The 13,227-nt window shown below is 39.0% G+C and overlaps 1 protein-coding gene across 2 annotated transcripts in view; it reads left to right on the plus strand.

Moving 5' to 3' along the window:
• nbas (NBAS subunit of NRZ tethering complex) overlaps nucleotides 1-13,227 on the plus strand; it is a 269,126-nt gene that overhangs the window by 5,180 nt on the left and 250,719 nt on the right. For both annotated transcript variants that reach the window (XM_053647154.1, XM_053647162.1), the window contains exons 3-6: nucleotides 1,953-1,989; nucleotides 3,539-3,616; nucleotides 5,809-5,856; nucleotides 7,702-7,745. In XM_053647154.1, coding sequence (XP_053503129.1) covers nucleotides 1,953-1,989; nucleotides 3,539-3,616; nucleotides 5,809-5,856; nucleotides 7,702-7,745 — 207 coding nt within the window. The remainder of the gene's footprint in view (nucleotides 1-1,952; nucleotides 1,990-3,538; nucleotides 3,617-5,808; nucleotides 5,857-7,701; nucleotides 7,746-13,227) is intronic.

Below are 13,227 nucleotides of genomic sequence, written 5' to 3' on the forward strand. Positions count from 1 at the left end.
AAAAAATTAAATGCTTTGAAACCTTGTCAACAAAATGACAGCCTATTAACACAGAATACATGATTTCATGCTTAAACGTCACAGGGATTAAATCTTGCAGTTTGAATGGGGACATTTTTGTCCTTCAGGTCCTGAGCATAACTATTTTGTGAACCTAGTTTACAATAGATTTATGAAATCAAATGAGGGTGAAATATGAAAATTCCAATAAGAATACACAATTTTTGGCAGAATTTATGCTGTTTGCATTAACACAGACAAAATGATAAAAAAAAAAAAAATAAAAAAAAAAAAAAGAAAGACACAAAAATGTCCATAACGATGCACAAGGGTTAAACTTCTCTTCCCCTTAATTCCTCTTTAAGTTACGTTTCGGTAAACGAATCTAATTCAGCAGTAGCTGTCGTCCTGATGAATATTTTTTAAAACAAATTTTATTTTATATAATATTTATTTCTTTCTGTCACCATTATTGCTTATTTCATTAATATTAGGGCCCAAGCACCGAAGGTGCGTAGGCACCTCTTATAATCGTTGTTGTTGTTATTACTGGGGTCAAGCCCATTCTGGGCGATGGCCCCTATTGTTTTCGTTAGTTTTCCTCTTATTATTATTCTTCTTCTTCCGCCATGGAAGTCTATGGCAGCCCGTAGAACCGTATGGTAAAAAGTTATTAAATTTTGTACACCAATAGAGGACACTCTGAACTGTTATCGCAGCCAGTTTGATATATCTCAAAAGCTGTAGCGCCATCAACAGGTCAAAGTTTCACTCAAGTTTATGCTAATGACTTTCGAACCGTACGAGCTAGAAACTAAATTCCCTTTTCCTCTGATTCCTTGGCTCATGCCGAGCCGCCACCTAGATTTTCCGCCATTTTGAATATTCTGAAAAACATACTTTTTCAAACCCCTCTTAGACCGTTTGTCCCATCTGCACGAAAATTGGCCTGCATCATCTAGAGGCAATCATGATGATAAAAATGTATGCACGGAATTTTGATAAAGCATACCGTTTTCGAATGGCGTGTCAACAAATTTGAAGAATGCACAAAATTGAACTTCAGGCTGTATCTCTGCAACGCTTTGAGGGATTTGGACGAAACTGGGTACGCATCACCATTACGCCCTGAGGTTACCTGCAGTGTTTTGGCACATTGCCCCCTACTGGTTGGGAGATACCAAAAATGGCTTTTTGGGCTTATAACTCTCGAGCGCTTTCCCGCATGATAACCATCATTCCCAGATGCTAACTGAGCCGTTCCAGAAGAGCACCACATACTGGACAAAATTTCTAAGAAGTAGCTATTTTTAGTTATTTTTAAAATAAATGTTTTTTTTATGATTGAAAGTTTACTTTTTCTAACCCCTCATACACTGTTCATCCGACTCTAACGAAAAACATATCACAAAGTTTCTTTTGTTGCTCATGGTACCGATAATTGGCTTGACCCCGGTGTTGCTCCTTGCAGCTATATTTATTATTATAATGTGGCAATTTTACTAGTTTGAGAAGTAAATAAATGTTATTATTTTTAATATAGTATTCTACTACCGCTACTAACAGGACCAGATAGAGAGTCGACGTGCTTTTGAGTTGAGGCTTGTAGAAATATGCGCCGCGACGCACTGAAATGTTTCTGCTAGCTTTTGGGAGACACTTTATGTTGGTTTTTCCTTAAATTTGTCACCTCACGGTATCTGATCATGGCAACTGCTTTTGAGAAACTGTATGTCTATGTCAGTAAGACTTTTTTTTTTTAACATGTTCTCTACAAAAACGTATTAGCATACTGTCCTTTTGTTCATGTGATGTGTACATTCATAAGTTGTGAATGATTGTAGATTATTCCCTAGTTTTTGTTCATTATAATCTTGGTATATGATGTGATATATATTTCAATATTAGTGTTTTAATCATGACAACTTTTTTTTTTTTTTTTCCCCCACCAGGACCATTCCGCTTTATTCTGCACTACCTTTGGTACAGGTGAGTTTCTTAGTAGGGAAAAGATAATACTGCAATGTATAGCATATGGTGCATTGCATAAGTATTCACCCCCAACTTGAACGTTTTATAGTGTTATAACCTAGAATCATGTAGTATTTTGTTGTTGACAAGCTGTTACGGAAATAATTAGGATTAAATACTATGACTCTGTAGAACAAATTCTCCACATTTGGAGAAAGCACTCAAAACCATTGATCATCACCCTGAAAACACCGTAATCCCTGCTGTGAAGCATGGTGGTGGTTGCATATTGCTCTTGTGGTGGTTTCTCTGACTAATTCCCTCTTTCCCAGCTCACTAACTTTTAGTGGATGGTCATGTTGTATACGTTCAGTTATTAAATAACAGATTGTAGTTGGGAGGGGAAAAAAAAATCTATGCAGTTTGTCACATGATCTCAAATCTCATACACCTGTTCCTGAAAGGCCACAGTTCATCAGAGAACAAAACTTAAACACTATCAAGCTATGCTCACATTACTGGTGAGATGAGTCCAAAATGTAACTTTTTGTCCTTATCACAAAGTGCATACGTTTGTCAGAAACCCAACACTAGTGATGTGCAGAACGAAGCTTTTGAGACAGGAACACGTCTAAAGTGAAAATAATTCTCAGAGCATCGAATCATTTGACATCCAGCTCTGTACTGACATCTGCTGGACACTAAACCTTCTTCCCCCACTCGCGTGTCAACCGAGTGTGCCGGTGAGATGCTTTGCACATTCCCACACCAAATAAAAGCTATTTGTGTCTGATAAATAAATCTATAGTATGTGCTCATGCCAGTATTAGTCTATTATAGGCTATTTGCTTGATAAAGTTTCTGTCTTATTTTCTGCAGATAATATTCTATAATGTCTAGGAGATATTTATAAGAATTAGAAACGTTTGACTGAAAGTCAATAGAAAACAGAAATGATAATGAATAAATACAGAAACGGACAATATATCAATATCACCCCACCACCCCACTGCATGTTCTTATTGTCCATTTTTTACTGGTAGAAAAACAGTCAGATATACAGGAGTTATTATACATTTGTCTTTAAATGAAGACGTAATAAGAATAGTAGTTCGACTCTGGGGTTGAGGTAACAAAAAGTCTTTTTATAGACCATCAATTTACTAACCCAGCTGATATTAATTTGCTGATATTAATAGGGGGTATAATTACTTATGGATTTCAGCTGATTCCTTGCTTTACCTTGCCTTGGAGAACTGCTTTTTCTTAGCGTGTTCAATACCTTTTTCCTGTGTCTTTCCACTTTATTACACATAACTTTATTTACAGACTTTAATGTTGTGAATTCTTTATATTTCAGGATTTCTCGAGTAAATACTGACGTCTGGGGAAAATTTCATGTGAATAGCCTCAATGGAAATATATTTACTTATACTTAATACTTATTTCCCCCACTTTATATATCTCGCCATAATCCACTGAAATGGTCAGGTTCGAGTTTTTAGAAATATTGATTTCTAGTATGGTGTGAATAAGTTTGAAATGAATAAAGTTTATTGTGTTTCAGCCCCTCGAGTTCATCTTTACCTCCTGGACTGGTGCGCCTGGCAGCAAAGCAGATCAACTGGCAGCTGGTGCTAGCAAGGTGATGCTAATGCCCCCAGCCCCCAATCCCTACAACTGATATGGGCACCGAAACCGTGCGTAATACTGTGCGAGATCGTCATCCATTACAGTAACCAGAATACGGAAACGGACTTGTCGCCGTAGCTTTTGGACATGGTTTCTTAAATGACTATTATGGACATTACGTAGACATTTCAGCAAAAGTCTGTCCAGTCTGGACTACAGAGCTGCTCATTAGACTTATGCTTCAGCCTGAGAAATTGCAAATGCACTCACATCGGTGGGGGAAAAAACAACATGAAATACAACACACAATGCTTTTCATTAGTGACATCCAGCAAAGTCACACACTGAAAAGGAAAACTTTCATAGTGTTTCTCTTTCTAACCCGCTCCCCGCTACTATTTAGTCCCACCCACTAGCCAGCTCAATTACACAACAGCTACAAACCGCGAAGGCCGATGCCTAACAAGTGCTTTTTATTAAACTGCTTGGAGGAAAGTGCGGTTTTCCGCATACATGAGCTCTAGTGTTGCTCTGATTGACAGGAGATCGACAGTATGCTCCTCCCACTCAGAAAGCATAGCTGCATTTGCACAGATGGCTGTGGCATCATCAGGAATCCAACTCGCCATCTCTGGACGGTCATGCGAACTCTTTTCTCTTTTCATTGCTTGAATGTAATCGCCTGTTACATTGCATTTAACTTTCACCGCTGCATTGCAGCTGTGCCGCACAGAAATGCAATCACTGTCCAATCAGAGAACCGAGGCATCTTACAACACGCGTCCTGTGAGTATTTTTAGCCACGATGAATACTTTTGATCACGTTTTAGTGATAACTTGATAATGCTTTCAGACCCGTCTCCCTCAGAATACGGCTTAGAGCTGTGATCGGACACTGACTGTGATCGGACACTTCAGTGTGACACGACTTCCACACGCTGATGATGGTGAAATGCAGTGCAACAGGAATTACATTCACTTCTGCCCACAGTCACCGTTTCATTCTTAAACAAGCAGCGTCAGCGTCTTGTACTTTCAAGCAGGTAAAGTGATGTACATACGAGCAGAGAATGAAAGAGAGGGTTTTGCTTTTCAGTGTGAACTGTTTTCTTTGTGTCACTAATGAAAATCAATAAGAGGTGTGTATTGTATTTTGAGATTTTCCGCCGGTGTGATTGCCACGGAATCGTCTCTCCATACGTCACTGATTATTATTATTATTATTATTATTTATAATTTTGTTTTTTTCTGATCTCAGCTATATTTCTCATGGTGTACAGCAAGAAGGTTTACGGTATCCATGTGCAGTCAGAGGCATTTTCATGTTTACGTTTGCGCTAGGCCTGCATGGTTAACTGGTATTTACATCTTTATTGCGATAGAAGCTTAAATAAATCGGAGACGATAACAGAACGCACAGAGCGGAGCGGCGGCATATATAACTCTCTGAATAAATGTATTCTAAATAAATCGTTTAATATGTTATGGGATATAATGAACTATGACATTTGGCTTTACTGTGGATAAAAATCGATAGCAAGGCAAACCGTTGTGGTTGCGGACTATTTATTTCCAGAAATAATAGTTAAACGAAAGCTAGATCGAAAAAATTATTAAATAAAATGGGAACACAACAGCACACAAGTTTGTTCTGCATCACGAAGCTGTTTCATTTGAATTATTATGATAATTTTTATTTTTTTTTTTCTTGAATATTGTTAATTGATTTGAAGGATTTCCACTCAGCAATTGCGTCCCTCATCACATCGCAATATCCAGCAACTTTCATATATATCGCATACGTTTTGTTCATATCATGCAGCACTACTTTGACACTTTTTCTAACATAAGATGAAATATAAAGATGTAGAGAACTTTAATTTATTTCTAGAATACCTGGAAAGTGTTTTTTCGTAAACGTTTAACTGCCCTTAGACTTCACATGACCCTGTCTGGGATCATCAGATGCATTGGATAGAGATTTAAAAAAAAAGGAAATAAAATTAAAATAAGTGTTTGTTTTTGTCCAGTCTGTTTATGTAAGTAGAGGAAATGCGGAGTGTGTGCACTGTTGTAGTATGCAGACGGAAAGCAGCCTTACACACGCTAACAGTTTGTTTCAAATCCTTCAGCTGTGTTTTCTCATTCGCTCTTCTTTTTTTTCTTCTTCTTCTTTTTTTTCCTCTTTATGTGACTCCTCTGCAGTAATGGGAAGCTCCTGGCTGTGGTTCAGGACCAGTGTGTGGAAATTAGGTAATTTCTCTCATCGATCATTTTGAGCATTTTGCCCTCTAACAGGAAATGGTGTGTTTCTCACCTTGATGTTGTCAGAGGTGTTGGGCTCAGCATATCTGCGGCAGATAGATATTCGAGCCCAGGTGCCTTTTTGGTCCGTGTATATATATAAAAAAAAAAAAAAAAAAAAAAACAAGGCGAAAATGACACCAGAAAGGGAAATGTATTAGCAAGATTTTTGAAGGGCTGTATCTTTATTATCTATAGCTAAAACAAGTTCTGCTCAGCGTATGGGTTCAGATTGCTTAAAAGCCTCCAAATGCCCTGCACCACTGCTGCTGTAATGCAGTTATGACGCAGTTAGTGACTTTGCCTACTTTTACTGTGAGTATGTTCACTCCGGGTGATTTTTAAACACGATGTAGTGCACCATTAATATGATCAACCAGAACAGATCAAATGTAAAGAGTGAAGAGAAAACGGTTTAGAGTGAACATTTTAGGGTTTTAATTGCCTATGAAGCTATTCGTTACAACGTGCTAATTTGTCCAATGCAGAATGTTTTTATGGAGGAAAAATATACGGCATTATAAGCGTTTTGAGACACTGTTCTTCAACGTCCTGTGCACGCTATAGATATAAGCTAATGTACAGTGAGGGGAAATAAATGTTCCGAAATTATTTAATATACATCCAGTGCATATAAAACATCAATTAAATATATTCTAATTAACAAAAAAAATAAAACTCTTTGGCAATAATTCCCCTCGTCATGTTTGTAGAAAGAAGGGTTGAGCGTATGACGCCAAGAGCACTATCATACCTACGGTGAAGCATGGTGGTGGGAGCATATGGAGCTTCTGGTCTGCAAACGGTTCTGGGGGTATTTACATCATCCAAGGAAACATGAATGGAGTGAAGTATTGGCTAATCTTAGAGGAGAATTTAATCTTATCAGTGAGGAATCTGAATCTGTGGAGAAGATGGATGTTTAAACAAGACGATGACCCCAAACGTAGCGTCGAAATGACTAAACGGGACCTTGCATGGCCGAGCCAATATCCTGACTTGAAAAAGTAGACTTAAAGAAGCAAGTCTCACTTAATGCTGTTTTAATATCCTATTGAAAACCTGTTACAGTGATTGGGTCCAAGTCATGAGTCGCACCCATCCCAGCCGACTTTTGATCAAATATATTTGAATGTCCTCCGTTAGGGTGTCTAGCGACCTGAAAAATTTGCTTGTGTTTTTCTCATTTGTAAGTCGCTTTGGATAAAAGCGTCCGCTAAGAGAATAAATGTAAAATAGTCACCGGATTCAAGTCTTTAATAAGGTAAACAGTTCAAACAAGCTCGAACGCTCAAGCTCTGCTATTTTGAGAGGATCAGGAAAACGGCTTACGCCGTATCAGATATTTCACAGAGCTGTACTGATACAAAGCACTGACGCTACCATGTTAAGTGTTAAATGTACATGTCTTTACCGAAAGTGTCACCTGATCTAGGTATGTTTTTCGTTGTTAAATAACACACAAAAATGTATTTATTGTGTACAAGTCCCTGTGAAATAGCTGTTAGTATGTAAAAAAAAAAAAAAAAAAAAAAAGAACAAGCACGTTCATATAAACCTGTGATTTCATACTTTGAGTTAGAGGAAGGTCATCGCCACCTTCTGCCTAATCAGATTCAAGAAATCATCAGTGCCGTGGTACAAGTGAACAAGTGCTCCTGTTGTGATAACAGGCTTATTTTAGAGCTGTGATGTAGTTGTGATATCACATAACCGACGGGAAAAACAGCAAATGCAACAATCCACGTCAACATCCGAAGCAGTAACGCATCACGCTTTCTCGTGTTTTCTCAGGTCAGCTCGAGACGACTTTGGATCCGTCATTGGGAAATGTCAAGGTACAGTGCCACAATGCCCTTTTGTCATTCTCATTACATGTTCTCCCTCTTCTTATGACACTTTTCTAAGAACGACATTTACATTTTATTATCCAGTTGTTGACCGATGTTGTGCTGACTAGTGAAAGCTACGATAGAAAGAACGTTTCGGACCGCTTTCTTTTTTCACTTGTTGACGCTTCAGTAACAGACTTTAATTCACGTGTGTGCCTCTACCCCACCTCCTACAATGATCACAAGAGTGACGTAAATAAACAGTATGTGGAGATGCATTGATGACATTTTTTTTCAGACCGCGTGTTTTGGTACTTGATTCCAGTACTGATACTGAACTGAGTAGCCTCCTTAGTTTGACGTTTAAGCTGTTCTGGCTTTTATGCTGTATCTTTAATAGGCAGAGTGTGGTCGTTAAAAATGAGCCCAAGGTGCCATGAATTGCAGACAAAATGTAGACCGAAAGGAATGGAAGTGTCGGTGCTTAGTGCTCGCTGAACTGAAGTGCTCGCACTTGTGACGGTTATTTGGCAAGCTCGCTTCACTACCAGTACCTTTTGCGTGCGTGAAGTTCACACCTGCCCTCACACTCTCTATGGACGATATCGTTTACAACGTTTTATCAGGTTACTCGCATTGAAAGAAGACGCTGTAGTTCCTCCTCTATATATTTTCGCAGAGCAGTCTGTTTGGCTTTATTGATTAATCGTGAAATATGTTCAGATCGCTGATATGTTGTGTTGTCTGTAGCATTGTAGTGTACACTAGGCTTATTCACACACAGCGGATATAGAAAAAGTCTACACACACCTGTTAAAATGGCAGTTTTCGGTGAAACAATTAAACTAAGTTAAACCTTTTTATTTAGAACTTGCAGCAAATCAAAACCAATACCCAACTTGCATAAGTGTTCACACCCTTTTTATAACTGGGAATGTGGCAGTGTTCAGAAGGAACCAATCACATTCAAACTCATGTTGGATACTAATTAGTATACACCCGCCATCAATTAAAGTGACCAAATAAAGTACAGCTGTTCCTATAGGAATCCAACTGGAAAAATCATGGCATTGTTGAAAAATAACAATCAGGAGAGAGTCACACAAACATTTCCAGGGCATCGAATATACCATGGAACATTTTATAAAGACAATAATTAACAAGTGGAGAAAATCTGGCATGACGGTGACACTACTAACTAAGAACAGGACGTCCTTCTAAATTTGACGAGAAGATCAGGAGAAAACTGGTCAGGGAGGCTGCTAAGAGGCCTACAGAAACAAGAATCACACCAATTTCTGGCAAGTACTTGTTGCTCCCAACATGTGACAACAGTCTCCCAAATTCTGGGCTGTGCGGTAGGGTGGCAAGATGGAAGCCTTTAAATAAACATCCAAATCTGTCTAAAGTTTGCCAAGTACATGTAATCTCTCAAAACCAAGAGGTGTTATGGTCTGATGAGTCCAAGCTGAACTTTTCGGCCATAATAGCAAAAGATAACAACAAAACAACAAAAACCAACCACCACAGCACATCACTAAAAGAACACATCCCCACGGTGAAGCATGGTGGTGGCGGCATCCTGCTTTGGGGCTGCTTTTCTTCCGCTGGACCTGTGCCTTTAATCAGGGTGGCGGGAATAATGAATAGCTCCATTTTGGCGCAAAACCTTTTGGCTTCTACTAAAAGACTTGAGATGAAGAAGGCTTTCACCTTTCGGCATGACAACAACCCGAAGCAAACCTGCAGATCAACAAAGGAATGGAGTCACCAAAACAAGATCAAGGTTTTGGAATGGCCCAGAGTCCAGACCTAAATCGAATCGAAAATCTGTGATGTGACCTGAAGAGGGCTGTGCACAGGAGATGCCCAGCCAATCTGAAAGAGTCAGGTTGCTAACCTAATTAGTTAACCCTAACCCCTAACCTATGGAAAGAGGAATGACATCATATCGCTAAATCAAGCTGTGCCAAACTGATTGACTCTTACCCCTGTGATAAAATCTAAAGGTGCTTCAGTGAAGTATTATACCTGATACCAGTCTCTGTATCGACGCATCCGTTCTCATGAGTTTGTTTCTACATCTCTTGTTCTGTTTAGGACAGCGTGATCCATCTTCTACTGCTTTACCTGCAAATTTCCCTTTAAACCGCAGCGTCGTAATTTATAGTCTCAAATCTTTTTTTTATTTCACGCTTTGTAGAGCGTATAGAGGAACGCAGACGAGCTCCCAGCACACATTCACTCTCATTTCATGGAGAGGGAGTTAATTTAAGCTTTTTTAATACTCATCAGGGGTTTTTTTTTTTTTTTTTTTTTTTTGGTATAACGTATTCTGCATTCTCGCTTTTACTCTTTCTCCTGTCCTTTCTCGCTCTCTCGGCTGACCATACCCGATTTACAGTGATTTAGCGGAGATAAATGTGCAGCGTCTGATCCGTTGCTTTCTCTCTGATAGCCCCGTCTTTTCGGTCTTTCTCATTTTCTCCCTTTCACCCATAATGCACCAGGCAGTTTTTTTTTTTTTCTTTTTTTTTTTTCTCTCTCAGGAAAAAGGAGTACTCCATGAACAGAATAGGAAGTAATCTGCAGGTATGGTTCTGCCTGAGAATAAACTGAAAGTTAGAAGTGAAGGATAGAAAAAGTAGAGAAGGGACTGGAGGGTGTTTGCTTTAAGCGAACACTTTTTAATTATTGAGGTTTTACTCCATCATGACTTTTTTTCATCGTTTGTCTGTGTGGGTGGATTGATCATGTGTAAGAACAGTGGAAGGTTTCAAAATGTGAAACTTCAACAAAATGATGTCAGTGAATGAGTGTGAGTTTTTCTATATACATTTATACAATTTATTGTATACACTTATATATATATATAAACATATAAACACACTATATACATATGCACTGGTGCTTGAAAATTTGTGAACCCTGTTTAAAAGTAGCTCAAGAGAACCCAATTAAACAAATGAGATACAAATGTTGTACTTGGTCATTTTTTTTATTGAAGAAAATGATCCAATATTACATATGTGAGTGGCAAAAGTACGTGAACATTTGTTTTCTATATCTGGTGTGACCCCATTGTGCAGCAATAACTGCAGCTAAACGTTTGGGGTAACTGTTGATCAGTCCTGCACATGGACTTGGAGGAATTTAATCCCATTCCTCAGTACAGAACAGCTTCAACTCTGGGATGTTGGTGGGTTTCCTCACATGAACTGCTTGCTTCAGGTCCTTCCACAACATTTCTGTTGGATTAACTTTAGTCTTCTTGAACCATTCTTTGGTAGAACAACGTGTGTGTTTAGGATCGTTGTCTTGCCGCATGACCCACTTTCTCTTGAGATTCAGATCACAGACAGATGTCCTGATGCTTTCCTTTAGAATTTGCTGGTATTATTCAGAATTCATTGTTCCATCAATGATGGCAAGTCGTCCTCGTCCAGATGCAGCAAAACAGGACCAAATCATGATACTACCACCACCATGTTTCACAGATGGGATAAGCTTCTTATGCTGGAATGCAGTGTTTTCCTTTCACCAAACCTAACACTTCTCATTTAAACCTAAATTTCTCTTTTGGTCTCATCCAGCCACAAAACATTTTTCCAATAGCCTTCTGGATCTAGCCACATGATCTTTAGCAAACTTCAGAAGGGCAGCAATGTTCTCTTTGGAGAGTAGTGGCTTTCTTCTTGCAACCCTGCCATGCACACCTTTTGTTGTTCAGTGTTCTCCTGATGGTGAAGTCATGAACATTATTAGCCAGTGTGAGAGAGGCTAGAGTTGCATAGTTGCTTAGCAGTTACCCAGGATCCTTTGTGACCTCACGGACTATTACACGTCTTGCTCTTTGAGTGATCTTTGTTGGTTGATCACTCCTGGGGAGGGTAACAATGGTTTTGAATTTCCTGCATTAGTACACAATCTGTCTGACTGTGGATTGGTGGAGTCTAAACTCTTTAGAGATGGTTTTGTTACCTTTTCCAGCCTGAGCATCAGCACCTCTTTTTCTAAGATCCTCAGAAATCTTCATTGTCTGTGAATGGTCTGCACTTATATAGCGCTTTTATCCAAAGCGCTTTACACTGTGTCTCATTCACCCATTCACACACACACACACACACACACACACACACACACACACCAATGGTAGCAGAGCTACCATGCAAGGCACTAACTTGCCGTCAGGAGCAATTTGGGGTTCAGTGTCTTGCCAGGACACTTGCCAAGAACACTTCGCAACGTGGAGTCATGTGAGCCGTTGATCCAACCGCCAGCCCTACGATTAGTGGACAACCCGCTCTACCACCTGAGCCACAGCCGCCCATGCCATGATGCACTTCCACAAACATTGTGGAAGTGTTGTGAAGGTCAGACTTTGATAGATGTTCTTTAAGTAAAACAGGGCGCTAACTCGCATACGATTCGCCATCCCATTGATTGAAAATCGGGATGAGTCTCATTTCACCTTCAAATGAACCGCTACTCCTAGAGATTCACATACTTTTGAAACTCCGACATGTAATATTGAATCGATTTTCCCCAATAAATAAATGATCACGTATAATTTGTTTCATTGGGTTCTCTTTATCTACTTTTAGGACTTGTGTGAAAATCTGATGATGTTTTATGCAGAATTCTAGAAAATTCGAAAGGCTTCACAAACTTTCAAGCACCGCCGTGTGTGTATGTGTATATGTAAAGTATATCTAATTGTACAAATGATTGAAGTGACTGTGTCGTTCAGGTGAGATGAGAGTGCGATGTGTCTAATCTCTCCTTAGCTGGTGAAAACTGCTCCCTGAACTTTGTCTGTTTACTTTGAAACTTGTTCATATTCAGAGTTTATTCAGAGTTTGATCAGCTCTAGAGGTACCGTATCTCATTTTGTGACAAAACCCCATATGAGTGAGAACGGCGTGCATTCTTTGTCGGCGCCGCTCTTTAAGTCAGGATGGCGTTTTTATTGCCAGTACATCATAGTGCTGACTTCACACATTTCCCCCTCTGTATTTATTTATTTTTCTTTCCCTTTTCCCTAAACTGAGATTTATGACGAGTACATCTGCCCCGGCTCCGACGCAGCATGCTCATCACGTGTACTTAGGCATATTAGTTCCAGCGCTCCGTCCAGATTAATTAGCCTTTAGCGGAAGAGAGTTGATTTATGGTCTCTGCTGAGCCCTTTCTTTCCCAGGTATTTATCTCTGGAAAGCATCATTGCTCATCCGGAGTTATCGAACCTTCCTTCTTTCCAGCATGTTCTCTTGCTTTATTTTATTTTTTTTTTATCCTGAATGGAAATAGCAAGCTTGCTATAATTTTTTGTTATTTTTTAATTTTTTTTTACCCCCCTAACCTCTGCACTGTAGTGGAGATAAGAAACATTCATTACTTTTGATTGAAATTCCCATGATTAATGGTGTCACATAACAGAAGCCTGTGTTTTTTTTATTTTTTTTGTATAAAATTTTTTTCTTTTTTT

Source organism: Ictalurus furcatus, chromosome 2, assembly GCF_023375685.1.
Source record: "Ictalurus furcatus strain D&B chromosome 2, Billie_1.0, whole genome shotgun sequence".
NCBI lineage: Eukaryota > Metazoa > Chordata > Actinopteri > Siluriformes > Ictaluridae > Ictalurus > Ictalurus furcatus.